Below are 19,002 nucleotides of genomic sequence, written 5' to 3'. Positions count from 1 at the left end.
CAATCCGTGCACCCGATCAACTTCTTTTACTTCTTTCCAACATTATTTTGCGGATAGCTGGCCTTCCTGTACGAGTCTGCACTAGGGACACTCAAAACTTTAAAATGCCGTAACTCGTCGTCTGCTCGCAATGCTTGAGTAGGAGGAAGTAGGTGGCGCTGGGGCAAGGGAAGTTACTCTTGGTTAAAACTGTTTTTTATGCAATTCATCTAAGGTGTAATACGATCGTGGTGGCGTAGATCAGTTGTTGTATTTCACATAGCGAGGAAAGCTGTGACGATCGTGTTTTAATGACCATAGCTCATCACAACTGGAAGAACTGCTGAATGGTCCGGCGAGTACACAGTGTCACTTACCTTGCCAAATCAGGAACAAGGGTGTTGAGGTGCATCTCGAAATTTGTTTCAAAGACAACTTGTAAAATTATTGGCGCCAGTACCAGACATTTCCGTAATTCTAACCTCTTATATAAGGTAAGTTTAGGTATATTATTTCTTATTTTTATGGCGTATTTAGATCTAGGGTCGAGACGATTTTTTTTTGATTTTTTTAATTTTTATTTTTACTTATAATCTCAGAATCTACAAATATTTTCTCATCATGACAGGCTGCACTGGTTTAAGTGGTTAGTGGGTTATGTAGTCGCTATATAAACAGAGGACGTCCGACTAGCTTCCCGTGTGCCAGATACGCTAAAGTCTTAGGCCCTATTATCAGCTGATTATTACACGCGGAAAGCGCACGTTAGATCTCCGATAAACGAACGAACGAATAGCTATATAGTCAATTAAGCGGGATACCAGTAGAATAGGACCAGCCGATTTCGCCACCACGGCAAATTTCTCACCCTCCGATCAAAACGGACCAGTGAAATGTAAGATTTATAAACTAGAAAAACAAGTTTCTTAGTTTATACTATCATCCTTGAGTTTTTATCACGTTGTTACAATCGAACTGAGGATGTATATCACTGGCAAAATAGATATTTATTGAAAAGCATACTTTGCATTTTTTTGTCATCACTGTAACTTTTTCTTTTTGTAAGAAATATTATTTTACAACAGCTTGACTTGTTTTCACTTAAAAGTATAAGCTCACATGTAGCTATCTTCATTACATTCCAGGCGGTCGGGTAGCCTAGTGGTTAAAGCATTAGCTCGTCACGCTGAAGACCCGACATGGGTACAATGTGTGAAGCCCATTTCTGTTGTCCCCCGTCGTGATGTTGCCGGAATATTGCTTATAGCGGCGTAAAACCATACTCACTCACTCATTACTTTCCGTTAGGCCTAATCATGGTAATCTTGTGATTCTATTTGCATGATTCCGATGGCGAGGGCTATAATTATGACAACCCATGCAATATGTTTGGGAGGTTCCCATTAGATTTTCAATGTAGCTGCTGCAGTAATGAGACATGAGAAAATGCTCTGCAGCCCTTACTCGACCACAATTGTTTAAAAAGTCATGAGACCCGTGAAGTTTACGGGGTGGAATAGGTCTTCAGCATCCCATGCTTGCCGTAAAAGGTGACTATGCTTGTCGTGAAAGGCGACTAACGAGATCGGGTGGTCAGGCTCGCTGACTTGGTTGATACGTGTCATCGATCCAAATTGTGCGGATCGATGCTCATGATGTCAATCACTAGTTGTCTGGTCCAGACTCGATTATTTACAGACTGCCGTCATATAGATTAAATATTGCTGAGTGTGGCGTTAAACAACAAACAAACAAAACAAAAAGATTGTTTGACAAAGATTAAACCATGCTGTCTATTCTCTTGAAATGCATCCCAGGCTTTTTAAGTGACTGACCATTTGATATCCTAGTGGCGGGGCTAGGATTTTGTATCAACAGTGATCAAGATAAGATATGTTTCAGCTACAGCTATAATACCCGATATTTTATTATCTAAAACTACAAACCTGATTTAAAAAAAACCCACCTTGCAACATGTGCCACAATGTATTTTTTGTGGCAGGCAGTTTCTTTCTTCTCTCAACAGCATAACTAATTTATTTTTTATGTAAATTCCCAAACCCCTCCTGAATATAACATGGTCGGCCCCTAACCCTCATCTCGTCAGAAACCACTTGCTGATGAAGATTAAACTTCAGCCATCACATATACATGTCTTCCACTTTTCCCCAAATAATTTGATTTATTACTATTCTCCAAAGTTCTCTCAAATGAATTCCATCATGTTAGAAATATCTTCCTCAGAAAGCACTGGACCATGTTTCAATTGTTCCCACTAATAAACATGATAAACACACCTATTAATATTTTTTATCATCCCAAACTGGCTCCTACAGGAGATATTGCTGCAATGAAATTACATCACAATGCTTTGCAGACGATTGTGACATCACTGGTTACCATGACGTCACAATCAAATGACATCACTAATGGCTCTGCTACTGAAGCTGTTAGCAGTACTTTTTACATTGAAGACACTGCTAATTACTGTCTACAAATTGAAAAAGTTGGAAGAATGATGTTGGATGATAAATAAAATCTCACCCTCGTGTCCTTTGATACCAAATATATCAACACTTGTCATAAAAGTGGCAAATATCCTCGGCAAGTCTCGTAATTTTTCCTCTTTTATCAACTCGTGTTGATATATTTGATATAAAAGACACTCGGGTGAGATTCTCTATTTAAGAAGTTTGAATCTGCTTTTCATGTGGCTGCTGTGGGCCTCTTAAAGTATAACAAGACCTATCATGTGTGTACTTAACACTCAACATGATGGGCAGTCGGGTAGCCTGGTAGTTAAAGTGTAAGTTCGCCGCGCCGAAGACCCGGGTTCGATTCCCGACATGGGTATAATGTGTTAAGTCCATTTCTGGTGTCCTCCGCCAAGATATTGCTAGAATATTGCTAAATTCGGCATAAAACCAAACTCACTCACTCAACATGATTGTGTGTTCTGGTTTTTTTTCACTTTTTAAGTTTTGACCTTGATAAGGCCTTTGTGGGTTTTTTCTGGGGATTAGGCCTTTGTGTTTTGTCCAAATACAATACATCATAACAGTATGAGTATTTCCTTTTTAATTATTTTATTACAATGTTTATGTATTATCTATACTGTATTTGTTCAATTTTCAATAACAATCGTTGACGCTACTTACTTTCGTTTGTCCAACAAACTCGTTAATCCGACATTAATCATTTATCATACCTCAATAAATGGTCAAACCATGATCAATTAATTTATTTTATTGTTTCACTGAATATAATAAATAATACATCAACTGCTTACTTGTTGTATTCGTGAATATATATTCGTATTCGTTACCCATTATTCGTGATATGTATCGTAATTGCCTCATATTGTATTCGTTGCAGCCCTAGTATGTGTATAAATTAACATTGATTCTGAGGTTTCTGCAGGTGCGTCTCATTATGGGTAGGGTCACATAGATGGTGATATGTAGTAAATGTGGTTGACCTATAAGGGGCGGCCGGGTAGCCTAGTGGTTAAAGCGTTCGCTCGTCACGCTGAAGACCCGGGTTCGATTCCCGACATGGGTACAATGTGTGAAGCCCATTTCTGGTGTCCCCCGCCGTGATATTGCTGGAATATTGCTAAAAGCGGCGTAAAACCATACTCACTCACTCACTATATCACTATAACTTTTTAAGCTGTCACATTGTGTTGGGAGTTTGACTTGTATTGCAGATGGCTGACACTTCACCTAACCCAGAGGGGACAGAGTCTTCCCACTACACTGTGCTGGATGTCAACGACTGGTCAGAGAAATACTGGAAAACGGGACAAATTGGTTTTCACAAGGACTATGTGCACCCGTAAGTTGTAATTACTTTTACTCTAGGGGAGTAGATATTGGCTTGGGCTGGTTGAAGAAAGCTGTGTATTAAGTCTGTGTATGTGTTCAGTAAGAACATTCTAAGTGTTAAACAGCTGTATTTTTCCAGAATATCTGATTATTGAAACCAAACTTCGCACTTTGCACTCAAATCGCGTGGAAACTTCGTAACGATAAACTTTTCCATGCAGATTCGAAAGGAACAGCTAGCTTTAGACACATGTTCGTAGTGGCTATTTTTAGAGCATCATCCCGAGGCAAGGGAGTTAACTGACTATATAAGTCTATATACTATAGACTATACTATAGACTATATACCAGCCTAGTTCGGCAAGGGTGGAAACTGGACTTTTATTGTCAGTTAACTCTCCAATCTCATTATAATCAGATCTTAGTTTTCGCTACCGCTAAACAAAGACCTGAGGACATCCCATTACGGGTCACGTCAGAACGACCTTTCACGAATTTTGACAGACCAATAAAATGACTGACAAGAAACCGACACTGGCCAGTCAGATGGCAGCTTTTTTTAGCTTTACGGCACTAGTTTCAAATTGGCGACTACACTTCGAAACATATTTTGATGTAACTGGAATGGCTTATAGATGGCCTAGATTGTATGGATATAATCATAAAACCCGTAACTGTCGTTCGGAATACCCCATGTTAAGTGTATCGTGGTTGCATGATTAGAAAACACACTGCGACTGTCACTTTCATGATCTGGTAAGCGACGCTTTGATTGGTTGGATGAAAGGTCGTTCTGACGTGACCGGTAATGGGATGTCCTCAGATCTTTGTTTAGCGGTAGCAAGAACTAAGATCTGATTTTAATGAGATTGGAGAGTTAACTGACAATAAAAGTCCAGTTTCCACCCTTGCCGAACTAGGCTGGTATATAGTCTATAGTATATAGACTTTTATAGTCAGTTAACACCCTTGCCTCGGGACGATGCTCTAAAAATAGCAGCCACAAACATGTGTCTAAAGCTAGCTGTTCCTTTCGAATCTGCTCGGAAAAGTTTATCGTTATGAAGTTTCCACGCGATTTGAGTGCAAAGTGTGAAGTTTGGTTTCAAAAATCAGATTTTCTGGAAAAATACAGCTGTTTAACACTTAGAATGTTCTTACTGAAACCATTGTGAGACCTATTACTAGAGTGCTACTGCATGGATTCTTTTCAAACTTAGGAAATAGTTGCCATACTAGTTATTAGTAATTGAAGAGGTGCAGTGCAAAGTTTAATTTTGATTTGTGTATTTTCTGAAAAAAAATGTGATTGTCCTCCACCTGCCCAAATGTCTGGCAGATAATTTTAAGGCTACTGGCATATTCTTTACTACTACTACTACTCATAGATTCTCAATTAGATTCTGCACTGTTTCAACTGAATCCGGGCAGGTAATCTTGAAGATGGGCAGGCAACATTTATGGGTCACCTGCCCAACTGTCTTGATGAGTTTTAAAATTATTCAAACACTGAATGTGTCAGGTTTCTGAGGAGAGAAAAGAAAGGAGGTTATCCACCCCTACATCCTCTCTGGATCCATTTGATCATTTCACATTTAATTCCAGCCTTCTACTGAAGTATGCTGACAAGCTGACCGGTGGAAAACCTGCCCAGAAGATTCTCGTACCTTTGTGCGGCAAAACTCTTGACTTAAAATGGTTTGTATTGCATGTTCACACACATCTTCCCGTGGCAAGAGTGTCCACTAGGCTATGTCAAAGTTTGCTTTTCACTCTTGACCATCCATGCCAACTTTTCTTGGCTCGATCGCCACTTAACCCCATGTAGAGCACTTCATAAATGTTTAAATTTCTTGTGTATTATATGAATAGGAAGCTGATGTTATTCTTGTCGCAATGATGCTATTGCCACTTAGATGACATGGACATTGTATTAATTATTAAACTTTTGGTTAATATAGCATTATTTTGTTTATTCGCTCTATGTTGATCACTCAAATTTTCCGTAATTTCTAAATATACATTTGAGATATACACACAAACAACTACAGGAAACAATCTAGTGGCGTCATGGCTTCCAGAATAACTTCATCCCTATATTTTCAATATTACCATTCAAGTTCGTGTTCAGGGTTGCAAGTTTTTCAGAAAAAGTAGGTTTTGTTTGGGGAAGGTGTTTTAGAGGGGGAGCACGGTGGACCTTAGTAGCCCATGGCCTCTAGGAAGTGCTGATTGTTCTGAAAGAAAGTCCCCGCAAGACTGAGTGTTTAATCCCAAGTGACTGTGAGACAGCATGCTGTAGAAGATTAATGTTGCAGGATTGCCGACCAGGGCCACACTGTCATCGGAGTGGAGGCAGTGGAGCAGGCAGTGGTCGAGTTCTTCACGGAGCAAAACATTGAGTACAGCAAGGAAACACTCACAGACATCGCAGGAGATTTGTACAAGGTAGGTTCCAGAGCCAGTAGAAGAGTCTGACATATGAGTAGTTATACGAGATTGTAGCAGACCGAGTAACAAAGTCCGACATACAAGTAGCGTTATACAAGGTAGTACCAGAGCCAGTAGGACAGTCTGACATATGAGTAGTTATACGAGATTGTAGCAGACCGAGTAACAAAGTCCGACATACAAGTAGCGTTATACAAGGTAGTACCAGAGCCAGTAGGACAGTCTGACATATGAGTAGTTATACGAGATTGTAGCAGACCGAGTAACAAAGTCCGACATACAAGTAGCGTTATACAAGGTAGTACCAGAGCCAGTAGGACAGTCTGACATATGAGTAGATATATGATGTTGTAGCAGACCGAGTAACACAGTCCCACATACAAGTAGAGTTATACAAGGTAGTACCAGAGCCAGAAGGACAGTCTGACATATGAGTAGTTATACGAGATTGTAGCAGACCGAGTAAAACAGTCTGACATGCAAGTAGAGCTATACAAGGTAGTACCAGAGCCAGTAGGAGAGTCTGACATATGAGTAGTTATACGAGATTGTAGCAGACCGAGTAACACAGTCCCACATACAAGTAGAGTTATACAAGGTAGTACCAGAGCCAGAAGGACAGTCTGACATATGAGTAGTAATACGAGATTGTAGCAGACCGAGTAACAAAGTCCGACATACAAGTAGAGTTATACAAGGTAGTACCAGAGCCAGTAGGACAGTCTGACATATGAGTAGTTATACGAGATTGTAGCAGACCGAGTAAAACAGTCCAACATACAAGTAGAGTTATACAAGGTAGTACCAGAGCCAGAAGGACAGTCTGACATATGAGTAGTAATACGAGATTGTAGCAGACCGAGTAAAACAGTCCGACATACAAGTAGAGTTATACAAGGTAGTACCAGAGCCAGTAGGACAGTCTGACATATGAGTAGTTATACGAGGTAGTAACCATCTTCCCAAGGCAAGGGAGTTGACTGTCTATAGAACTCCAGTTTCAAACCTTGCCGAACTAGGCTCGAATTCCGAAGATACATTTTCACTGGACTAACGAGTCTATGTATAATCCAATCAAAATCACAAAATGAATTAGACATCCGGTTCATAAACAACATGGATTTCAGCCTGCAGATTTCCGTCGACTGCAGGATTTGCAAGGTGTGTGTGCCATCAACTGGGCGTCGACAGATATTTTCCAAACCTTTTCATGTTTCTTATCAAGATGCTCAAGTAATTTGATGCACTTCATGATGTAAGACCCATTTTATGATAGAAGAGATTTTGACTGGATCAGTTTGTCCTGACTGGGTGTCGCCATTTTGTATGAAGCAAATGCAAGTGATATGAGAGGTGGAATCTGATTGGTCAATAGGAGAAATTAGAAGCGACATAACTCGTAATAGCCACCGCTACAATCAAGCCACCAAATTCAAGTCTAGTTCGGCAAGGGTGAAAACTAGACTTTTATTATCAGTTAACTCCCTTGCCTCGGGAAGATGGGTAGGTACCAGAGCCAGTAGCACAGTTAGACATACAAGTAGTTATATGAGTTAGGTATACATGCAGGTTTATTTTAACATATGCACAAGGCAGGTTATTGCAGTCTCCCACACAAACTTGTTTCAACTTCATGCCAGGAATAGAACACTGGAGTTACCCCCCTTGTACTTACTACCATGTAGTTACTTCCCTTTGTCTCTGCTTCATATAACATTCATGGTTGTCATAAGTTGCTGGCTTGTTTTGTATCGCATATTGTCGCCATTTCTTTATGTCTGGTAGTGGTCAAGTTACTGCATTTTATAGTGTTTACTGGGAGTGGTTGATATTTGTGTGGAGATATTTCTCAGATCACCTGATGATAATGCCACATCAGAAATTACTACAAATTCGTCTTTATTCATACTGGCTCGTAGTCGGAAAGCGCCCTCAATTACAAATATGGTCCTTGATTCTTGGGGTTAAAGATTACATGGCTCCACAGTAAGTGACTTCCTGTTTGTTTGGCTTTTCGAGGGGTCAATTTCCATAACTGTGTATTGGAATCAATTAAAGCATTATCAAAGAAGTATAAACTCACCATAAAAATAACATAAATAGTTATATACACGTATGTATTCATGGTAATTGTATTTATTTCATTTTGAGGGGGCCCAGTCATCTAAGGTGCCTCAATTGACTTTGCAGAGTTGCAGGGACCCTTGGGTACGCCAGAAACCTATGATCATGGGTTCAAATCCTGAATATGCTTATAGGTTTGTCAGCACCATAACCATGCACATGGGTTTTACCGAAGTGGTAAAGTCCGAGATCTGAATCAGTTTGGGCTTTCCTCCGATATCAAGCTGACACTCTGGGATATAACTGGAATACTGTTCAAAGTGGCATTAAACCCAACTCACTCACTCATTATTTCATTAATTTTTTTTTAAATAACCATGATAACAGTAATCTTGACCTAGAAAGGGGAAAATGTTACATAGAGGTCTTTTCATCTACTAACCGCAGAGCTTGTTTTCAATTATGTTATGGAACTCAGAGCTCCAGATAAGCTTTTGGTGTTGTGGGTATTTTACCCATGCATTTTAAAATCATTGGGTATCAGTAATTCTGTCTGCGTATTCAAATTTCTGTTACCCATTAGTTTTTACACATGTGGGTATTTAAGTTAAATATTTTAAAACACTATTCATCTAGTCCCTGCAAACTGGTGTCGTGTGGGTTCGAGAGCTTTATAGGACTCAAAAATACCACGATACTTCCACAAGAAAGTGTGATGGCAAATGATCATGATGTAACTGTCATCGTGGAGTTTGGCAAGGTTGAGGGAATGCCCGTTTTTTTCAAAATAGGTTGCTGATTTGCTAATCGAATACGCAGGGTTACTTCACAATATTTTGATGATACGCACAAGTTTTATTTTTGTAGCGTATCTGTAATGTTCGTTGCGTATTTGATACGCTTGGATTATATTTTACTGTGTATTTCTGCATTTATGATGCGTATTTTACGCAGTTACGCAGCTTATCTGGAGCTCTGTGGAACTTAAATCATTAAAATTCTTAAGGAATATAATAACGCTGATATTTTTTGGTACAGTGAGAAACCCACATCCAGGCTAGGTGTAGACATTGTATTTCCTGGCTTGTGAGAGATATGACATTGTCTGTGTAATTGTCCCATCAGACCAGTGGTTAGTCACGTGATAAACTGTTCAATGACATTAACAATAAAACTCAATGGTTACACTACAAGTATAGCCAATGTTCACATTTCTTTATCAAAATGCAGGCATTCGTTTATATGTTTGAGTAAGGATAAAGAGTCTATCAACTGCAGTGTATACATGACCAGATCATATTATATGTGTATCTAAATAGTTTTTGCCAGGGCTGTGGTAAAACAATTCCCATTTGGACATTTTGTACCCAACTCTTGAGACCTACAGCGGGTATCCGGGTAGGGCTGGGTAATAGGGTGTCGTGTACCCGGGTTGTAAATTTGGACTCGTCCCAGCCCTAGTCAGTTTTACAAGAGCACGAGATTGGATCAGGACGAGTTCCTCTTTGAGAGGAAGTTCATCTGTTCTTGCCATGTTTGTGACAGTTCCTCACACAATATATTGTATAGGTGAGGTGAGGTGAAATGGGGTTTAACGTCGCGTGCAAGATTATTGCACTTATATAGCGACGTGCATGCACGTGTGTGTGTGTGTTTGGCTGCTTGTACTAGTCCGGACTGATACCGATTTATAGTGCTAGCTCACTGAGATACCATGCCGAGGTTTAACATGAATACCCCACTCAGACACAGTATACTGACTCCGAGCTGACGAGTCCTTTTTTTAGCCCCTTAATGCCGAGCGCCAGACAGAGTAACAACGAGTACCATCTTTTAACGTCTTTTGGTATGACATGGCCGGGGATAGACTCAGGACCTTCCGTTCCCTGGGCGGACGCTCTACAACTAGACCATGGAGGTGGTCTTATATTGTATAGAGGATCGCATCCTTTATTAAATGTTTACAGAAAGTTTGTCCTGAAATTGATAGCACACAAATGATTCAATTTTACTTTCCATGGAATGAGCTCTCAGAGTGAGTTGTGTTTAATGCCGCTTTTAACAGTATTCCAGTTATATCATGGCGTGTCAGCTTAATGTGGGAGGAAAGCCCGAAGTGATGCAGGTCTCAGACGTTTATCACTTCGGTGAAACCCACGAGCACGGGTATGGTGCTCACAAACCTAGAAACATAATCGGGGTGAAACAGGATTCAAACCCACAATCATAGGTTTCTGGCGTGCCCAAGGGACGCAACTCTGCACAGCGAATCGCGGCAAAACCTTGGACGACTGGGCCACCCGTGCCCCATGAGCTCTCAGAATGGCTAGTGTACATGCCCCTTGTCCAGTGAAACTGTTACTGACCATGCACCCTGGCTATGCCTGTCACCTTTTTACTTTTTGTTTTCAGAGTAGTGATGGCCGAATCTCTTTGTACAAATGTGATGTGTTTGATTTCAACAGGTACGTAGCCATGATGTGTATCATTTCCTTGAGAGGCTTGGCATAGTATACTGGGCCCACTTGCACAAAACTTTCTTACTGCTAAGATGATCTTAACTCCCATACCTTAATATAGGCTTACGACAGTCATAGCGCTAAGATCGCTTTGTGCAAGTTGGCCCTGCTCCCTAAGTCTGTAGACTCTACAGGGATGTTGCACTTGAAGATGTTTGACAGGTGAAGCTGATATGATTTGGTATTAGTTGGGTTGGATGTGAACCCAGTACATTTATCACCTGTTTAACATCTTCTCCTGCCACACGAAACTGTCTTTCCACAATAAGCTGACACACAATCAGCCTTAGAAATTCAGGTTATTTTTTTTTCTAACATTAGGCCAGAAGACTAGTGTAAACCTTATTTTACTAGTTCTCGAAAAATATTAGGTCCTGTAGTTAAAGTAATTATCAAATCTTACAGTACACTACACCATTTCATTACTTTACAGGAGACCTGTGAAGATCCGGGGTAGAAAAGGTCTCAGCAACCCATGCTTCCCGTGAAAGGCGACTTTGCTTGTCGTAAGAGGCGACTAACGGGATCGGGTGGTCAGGCTTGCTGACCCCAATTGCGTAGATCGATGCTCATGATGTCAATCACTGGGTTGTCTGGTCAAGACTCGATTATTTACCGACAACTGTCATATAGCTGGAATATTTCTGAGTGCGGCATTAAACAACAAACCAACCAACCAACATTACAGGACCCTCATATTTGCTTCAAGAACACTTGAAATTAATTTTGGGTGTCCTGTGGATGTAGGCCGAGGTGAATGATATATCCCATTCAACTGTTTGCTCATTTGTTTTGTTACCATGTGATGCACTTAAGCGTGCCTTTCAAGAATCATTCTGCTCCCATTGCAGATCCTTCAAGGACAAGGTTGATGCTGTGTGGGACAGAGCCGCTCTGGTAGCCATCAACAGAGAGGACAGGGAGAGGTGAGTGACCAGCCAGCCAGACCATATAGGAGCCATCACTGGGTCTAATACAGCTAGTCACTAGTCACTAGATCCTGGTCTAATACATGGAGCTGTCACTAGACCCTGGTCTAATACAGCTGTCAGGAGACCCTGCTCTATTACATGAAGCTATCACTAGACCCTCGTCTAATATATGGAGCTGTCACTAGACCTTGATCTAATACATGGAGCTATCACTAGACCCTTATCTAATACATGGAGCTGTCACTAGACCTTGATCTAATATATGGAGCTGTCACTAGACCTTGATCTAATACATGGAGATGTCACTAGACCTTGATCTAATACATGGAGCTTACTCTAGACCCTGGTCTAATATATGGAGCTGTCACTAGACCTTGATCTAAGGCAATAAGTTATCACTAGACCCTGGTCTAATACATGGAGTTATCACTAGACCCTGGTCTAATGCAAGGAGCTGTCACTAAACTATGGTCAAATACATGGAGTTATCACTAGACCCCTGTCTAATACATGGAGCTATCACTAGATCCTGATCTAATACATGGAGCTATCACTAGACCCTGGTCTCATGCATCAAGTATTCACTAGACCCTGCTCTAATACTTGGAGCTGTCATTAGACCCTGGTCTAATGCATTGAGCTATCACTAGACCCTGGTCTAATACATGCAGCTGTCACTAAATCAGGGTCTAATAGTAATACATGAAGCTATCACTAGACCCTAGTCTAATACATGCAGCTGTCACTAGACACTGGTTTAATACATGCAGCTGTCACTAGACACTGGTTTAATACATGCAGCTGTCACTAGACACTGGTTTAATACATGCAGCTGTCACTAGACACTGGTTTAATACATGCAGCTGTCACTAGACACTGGTTTAATACATGCAGCTGTCACTAGACACTGGTTTAATACATGCAGCTGTCACTAGACACTGGTTTAATACATGCAGCTGTCACTAGACACTGGTTTAATACATGCAGCTGTCACTAGACACTGGGTTAATACATGCAGCTGTCACTAGACACTTGTTTAATACATGGAGCTATCACTAGACCCTAGTCTAATACATGGAGCTGTCACTAGACCTTGATCTAATATATGGAGCTGTCACTAGACCTTGATCTAATAAATGGAGATATCACTAGACACTGGTTTAATACATGCAGCTGTCACTAGACACTGGGTTAATACATGCAGCTGTCACTAGACACTGGTTTAATACATGGAGCTATCACTAGACCCTAGTCTAATACATGCAGCTGTCATTAGACACTGGGTTAATACATGCAGCTGTCACTAGACACTGGTTTAATACATGCAGCTGTCACTAGACACTGGTTTAATACATGCAGCTGTCACTAGACACTGGTTTAATACATGCAGCTGTCACTAGACACTGGTTTAATACATGCAGCTGTCACTAGACCCTGGTCTAATCAAAGACGTAAATAGAATATAAGTCCGTGGACTAATACATAGAGCTGTCACTAGACCAGGGTCCCTTCTATAGAGCTATCACTAGACCAGGGTGTAATGCATGGCACCATCACTGGACACTGAATAAGTACATTGTGTCACAAGACTCTTGTCTAATGGAAATAGGTCATGAACTAACTAACTATATTTACATTCAGATATGCCGATTTGATAAAGTCTGTGTCAGCGCCAGCTTCCAGGATGTTCGTCGTAACCTTGAACTATGACCCAACTCTATATGGAGGTTAGTACCTGTGTCAGTAGGTCAGTAGGTCATCAGGCACCAAGGTCAGTAGGTCATCAGGCACCAAGGTCAGTAGGTCAGCAATTACTCATGTCAGTATTTGCTATTGCATTGGTATTAATACTGCCATAGACTATAAACTTGTACTGGCCACAACATATCAGAAAAAGTTTTCGTCCACTAGACCTTATAATGATAAAAGGGGGCACGGGTGGCCCAGTCGTCTAAGGCTCTGCGATTCGCTGTGCAGAGTTGCGTCCCTTGGGCACTCCAGAAACCTATGATTGTGGTTTCGAATCACGGTTCGCTCCGATTATGTTTCTAGGTTTGTCAGCACCATACCCGTGCTCGTGGGTTTCACCGAAGTGGTAAACGTCTGAGACCTGCATCACTTCAGGCTTTCCTCCCACATTAAGCTGACACGCCGCGATATTACTGGAATACTGTTAAAAGCGGCGTTAAACCAAACTCACTCACTCACTCACTATAATGATAAAATATTTCAAAATCCTTAGGCTTAAAAAAAATAAAAGAATTGATTCTCAGGCAACGGTTTTAAGAAATTATAGTGCGGGCTGGCAGAGTCTTTTCTCTTCTTTTCCCCCTTTATATTTTTGTTCAAACTAGTATGCAACCAAATAAACAGTTGTGTAAACAAATAAACAGTTGTGTAAACAAATAAACAGTTGTGTACAATCAACCTGGGAAGGGCTCCCTACATAAATGTATTCCTTGATGAGTAAAATACTGGAATACAGTATTTGACTACCGTTGGACTTGGAATATTTAAGGATATTTTTGTTTTTTTTCAAAATGGAAATAAAAACAAAACATGCGGCGAACTTTATGATGATGCTGGCAGTGCCTGAGAACCAAGACAATTATTTTTTTAGCCTTATGATACCTTGACTATTGTGCAGTTAGGCAAGGACTATAGGACTAGTGCCAATCTCTAATGCTGACACATGCAATACTGTCATATTTGATACTGGCCTAATAGGTGTCCTCCGCCATGATATGGCAGGAATATTGCTAAAAGCAGCATAAGCTCACTCACTCACTCACTCAAGACAGATATGTAACTATATCTATGGTCACCACATTTTGTAACAAAGCCACATTGAAACTCTGTTCGACTGTCTCTGTGGTTTGGTGGTAGAGCGTCTGCCCGGAGAGTGGAAGGTCCAGGGTTCGATCCCCGGCTGCATCATACCAAAAGACATTAAAAGATGGTACTTGTTGTTACCCGTCTGGTGCTCGGCATTAAGGGGCTTAAACAAAGACTGGTCGGCTTGGAGTCAGTATACAGTCCGGACTAGTTCAAGCAGCCACACACGAACACACACATGTGTGCATGCACATCGCCATATAAGTGCAATAATCTTTGGCGCGACGTTACACCCCATTTCACTTTCACCTGAAACACTGTTCTCTCACTCACTCACTCCATTATCTGGTTCATTGTTTCAGGTCCACCACACTTTGTGGAAGATGAATTGATTCCAAAGTTATATGGTAAGTAGTCTGTTGTTGACTACAAGGTAATATAATTAAATTTTTGTTGTGTTCATTGAAATTCCTGTATTCTGATCAGCTGAATTGGCCACATGTAATTGCATTCATTTCCCAATGAATGTAAAAAATTAAGCCACGCCCACCGCGGCGCACTACTTTTATTACTTCGGGATGTCGGAGAATCCCAATATTACAGCCGAGGGAATTCCCTTTCTGCTCACGTGTATCGTCATGCACAGGACATTTAGCGACTTTCATGCATATTCTTTGTCCAAACTACCCTTTGAAACCAATGGCCGAGAATGAATGAAACAGCAAACGTGCAGGCTCGCTCGCCTGGTTTTTTTCTGCTCGCCTCGGTTCAACTTTCATGTCTTCGGCTTTCCTTTCTAACTAGCATTTTTCCAACTGTGTTTTACCATAATCAGGGAAGTAATGTTTGAATCTGGCAGTAACTGACCATGTAATTTGAAACAGCCACCTTCTCCCGGACATATTTCTTCCAGTTCGTTACACTCTGACTGTTGCAGTTCTTTTCGCCTCTTGTCTTAACTGACAGGTCCACTGAACATTGTTTTGATCCTGCTCTCCGTTGACTACTGACAGTGTAGGCGTGTCAATTTATGTGCATAAATTAAACAATCACCTGATTCATGTCACGCCAGAGTTTGTATTCCTACACCTGGAATGTTTATCAATCTCGTCATTTTTGTCTGTTTTGATATATACAGCTGTTTTTGGTTACTATTGTAGATAAAACATGTTTTATACTATCGAATTTGATTATAAGCATTGACTGTGTATTTTCTTCGGTTCATTGAGGTATGAATTGAAAAACCAATTTGCAAACTTTTGTAAGAATCCGCTACGCGACTATATGCTGGTGTATAGATAGAGTGATAGGTTGTTGGAGTATGCAGTATTGAGGGTGAAACGATACATTGGTGCACCAATGCATTGTGAGTTTTTATGCGACGATACGATCCACGATACCCTTTTATCTGTATCGATACAAGTCGATGCCCTTGCTAAAATAAATGACTTACAGGGTTAGAACTAAACTCAAAAGCTTCACTGGCCCCGGTAAAGATAAAATGACTTTGTAATGTTAAAACAATGGGGATAATTGGATATTTGTACTAGCCCGAATGAATTTGTACTAGCCTCGGGCTAGCGGGCTGGATCTTGTCTGTGTTACAGGTTGTCAGTTCAACGTGGAGATCTTGTCTGTGTTACAGATGGTCAGTACAATGTGGAGATCTTGTCTGTGTTACAGGTCGTCAGTTCAACGTGGAGATCTTGTCTGTGTTACAGATAGTCAGTACAATGTAGAGATCTTCTCTGTGTTACAGATAGTCAGTACAATGTGGAGATCTTGTCTGTGTTACAGATAGTCAGTACAATGTGGAGATCTTGTCTGTGTTACAGGTAGTCAATACAATGTGGAGATCTTGTCTGTGTTACAGGTAGTCTGTTCAATGTGGAGATCTTGTCTGTGTTACAGGTAGTCAATACAATGTGGAGATCTTGTCTGTGTTACAGGTAGTCAATACAATGTGGAGATCTTGTCTGTGTTACAGGTAGTCAATACAATGTGGAGATCTTGTCTGTGTTACAGGTAGTCTGTTCAATGTGGAGATCTTGTCTGTGTTACAGGTAGTCAATACAATGTGGAGATCTTGTCTGTGTTACAGGTAGTCAATACAATGTGGAGATCTTGTCTGTGTTACAGGTAGTCAGTTCAATGTGGAGATCTTGTCTGTGTTACAGGTAGTCAATACAATGTGGAGATCTTGTCTGTGTTACAGGTAGTCTGTTCAATGTGGAGATCTTGTCTGTGTTACAGGTAGTCAGTACAATGTGGAGATCTTGTCTGTGTTACAGGTAGTGGGTTCAACATGGAGATCTTCTCTGTGTTACAGGTAGTCAGTACAATGTGGAGATCTTGTCTGTGTTACAGGTAGTCACTACAATGTGGAGATCCTTGATCGCCTTGACAGCTTAGAGGACAAATGGAAGGAACGTGGACTGACCTACTTCGAAGAAGTTCTACACTTTCTCTCCTACAAAGCATAGCCAGACCATGGAATCCATGTAATAACCAGGAGTAGGTGAATAATCACCATAATGGGATTGTGATGCGGATGTCATCCTACTGAACTCATTTATTCAGCAGGCACTAGATTAGTTTACAGTAACCGGGCGCAGCACAGGTGCATCTGCAGCACCTTCATCACTTCATCACTTCACACGGAAACCTGGTACTGAATATGGTACACAAATATGTTCTAACATGAGAGTATAATACAGCTCGTTCTCAAAGGCATTACTGTAAAATGCGACTATGCTTGTCATAAGACGCGACTAACGGGATCGGGTGGTCAGGCTCGCTGACTTGGTTGATGCATGTCATCGATCCAAATTGCAAGGATCGATGCTCATTATGTCAATCCACTGGATTGTCTGGTCCAGGCTTGATTATTTACAGACCGCCGTTATATAGCTGGAATATTGCTGAGTGTGGCGTTAAACAACAAACTAACCAAACCAGTCAAAGGCATTATGAAGAACTGCATCACTCGAGATGTTTGAAAGGACTGTTCTTTAAACATATGAAGATCCTGTTCCTCAAACATGGTGTGAAGGTACATTCAGCTCCTTTCCAAAAATGAATAAAGTCATTCTTCACCAAAGATGGTCAGAACCAAAGTTATCAACCTCCTGTGGCATCACTCCATTGTTCTTGCAGGTCACTCTTTTCTCGTAATGTTCCTCCCTACTCAACCAGAATATTCTCGTAATGTTACTCCCAACCCAACCAGAATATTCTTAATAATGTTCCCCTGGAACGGGGCAAATTATCATAATAATGGCCCTTTGCCCCGGGAAATTATCATAATAATGCCCCTTTCCCCCGGGAAATTATCGTAATAATGGCCCTTTCCCCCAGGAAATTATCGTAATAATGGCCCTTTGCCGCAGGAAATTATCGTAATAATGCCCCTTCCCCCAGGAAATTATCGTAATAATGTCCCTTTGCCCCAGGAAATTATCGTTCTTATGTCCCTCTGCCCAGGGATCTGTAGTATGGTCGTCTGTCAACAAATATTCTGTACAATATTCCAAAATAGTTTTTTCACATGCCAGCTCTTCAGATTAGGAATATTTTACAGAATATCCTGTCGGACACATGAACATATTGAAGCCCTATTGAATGAAGAATATTCATGTTTTCAAAGTTTATTACTGGAGCAAATTTTGGATACATTTTTTTCTTGTGATGTACACTATTTTCATGTAATATTGAAATTGAACACGATCGGTTGATCTTTTGATGAAGTCACCTGGACATCCGAGGTTTTCATGTCCTTTGTGACCTTGTGCTTCTCTGCATATTGGCAGTCGATATAATATTTGAGTGAGTGAGTGAGTTGGGTTTAACACCGCTTTTAACAGTATTCCAGTTATATCACGGCGTGTCAGCTTGATGTGGGAGGAAAGCCCGAAGTGATGCAGGTCTCAGACGTTTACCACTTCGGTGAAAGCCACGAGCACGGGTATAGTACTGACAAACCTAGAAACATAATCAGAGCGAACCGTGATTCGAACCCACAATCATAGGTTTCTGGCGTGCCCAAGGGACGCAACTCTGCACAGCGAATCGCGAAGCCTTTGACGACTGGGCCACTAGTGCCCCCATATATTATTTGAAGCGACCTCACGTTGTTCGTCTGATGTCAGCTTGTAGCAACGTACCGCTTTACTTTGGTGGCTTAGAAGTAAATGGATATATAGTTTCAATTTGTGAAGATTCCTAAGAATGTACTCTTAAATTCAAGTTTTTTGTTATTTGTCATATTTCAAACTTTTTAAAATGTAGCCCTCATGGTAAAAGTAAGCAAATATAAATTCAAATTAAATATTGATGACAACACAATGTTTCTTTTGAGAAAATAAAAAAATGTCTTCAGCAATCCTGAGTAACAAA

At 40.7% G+C, this 19,002-nt stretch overlaps 1 protein-coding gene across 1 annotated transcript; it reads left to right on the top strand.

The window, feature by feature from the left end:
• Positions 1-215: 215 nt before the first annotated feature.
• Positions 216-18,440, top strand: LOC139479673 (thiopurine S-methyltransferase-like). Its single transcript, XM_071262518.1, has 9 exons — positions 216-473; positions 3,689-3,816; positions 5,412-5,504; positions 6,125-6,254; positions 10,734-10,786; positions 11,692-11,766; positions 13,414-13,499; positions 14,970-15,014; positions 16,975-18,440. The coding sequence occupies exons 1-9, from the start codon at positions 327-329 to the stop codon at positions 17,088-17,090; spliced, it is 873 nt and encodes a 290-aa protein (XP_071118619.1). The 5' UTR covers positions 216-326; the 3' UTR covers positions 17,091-18,440.
• Positions 18,441-19,002: the final 562 nt, after the last annotated feature.

Source organism: Haliotis cracherodii, unplaced genomic scaffold (genome assembly GCF_022045235.1).
Source record: "Haliotis cracherodii isolate W230 unplaced genomic scaffold, xgHalCrac1.p SCAF_4, whole genome shotgun sequence".
In the NCBI taxonomy this organism is placed as follows: Eukaryota; Metazoa; Mollusca; class Gastropoda; order Lepetellida; family Haliotidae; genus Haliotis; species Haliotis cracherodii.
Note: the sequence above shows the minus strand (reverse complement) of the source record. Positions and strands in the feature narration are given on the sequence as shown.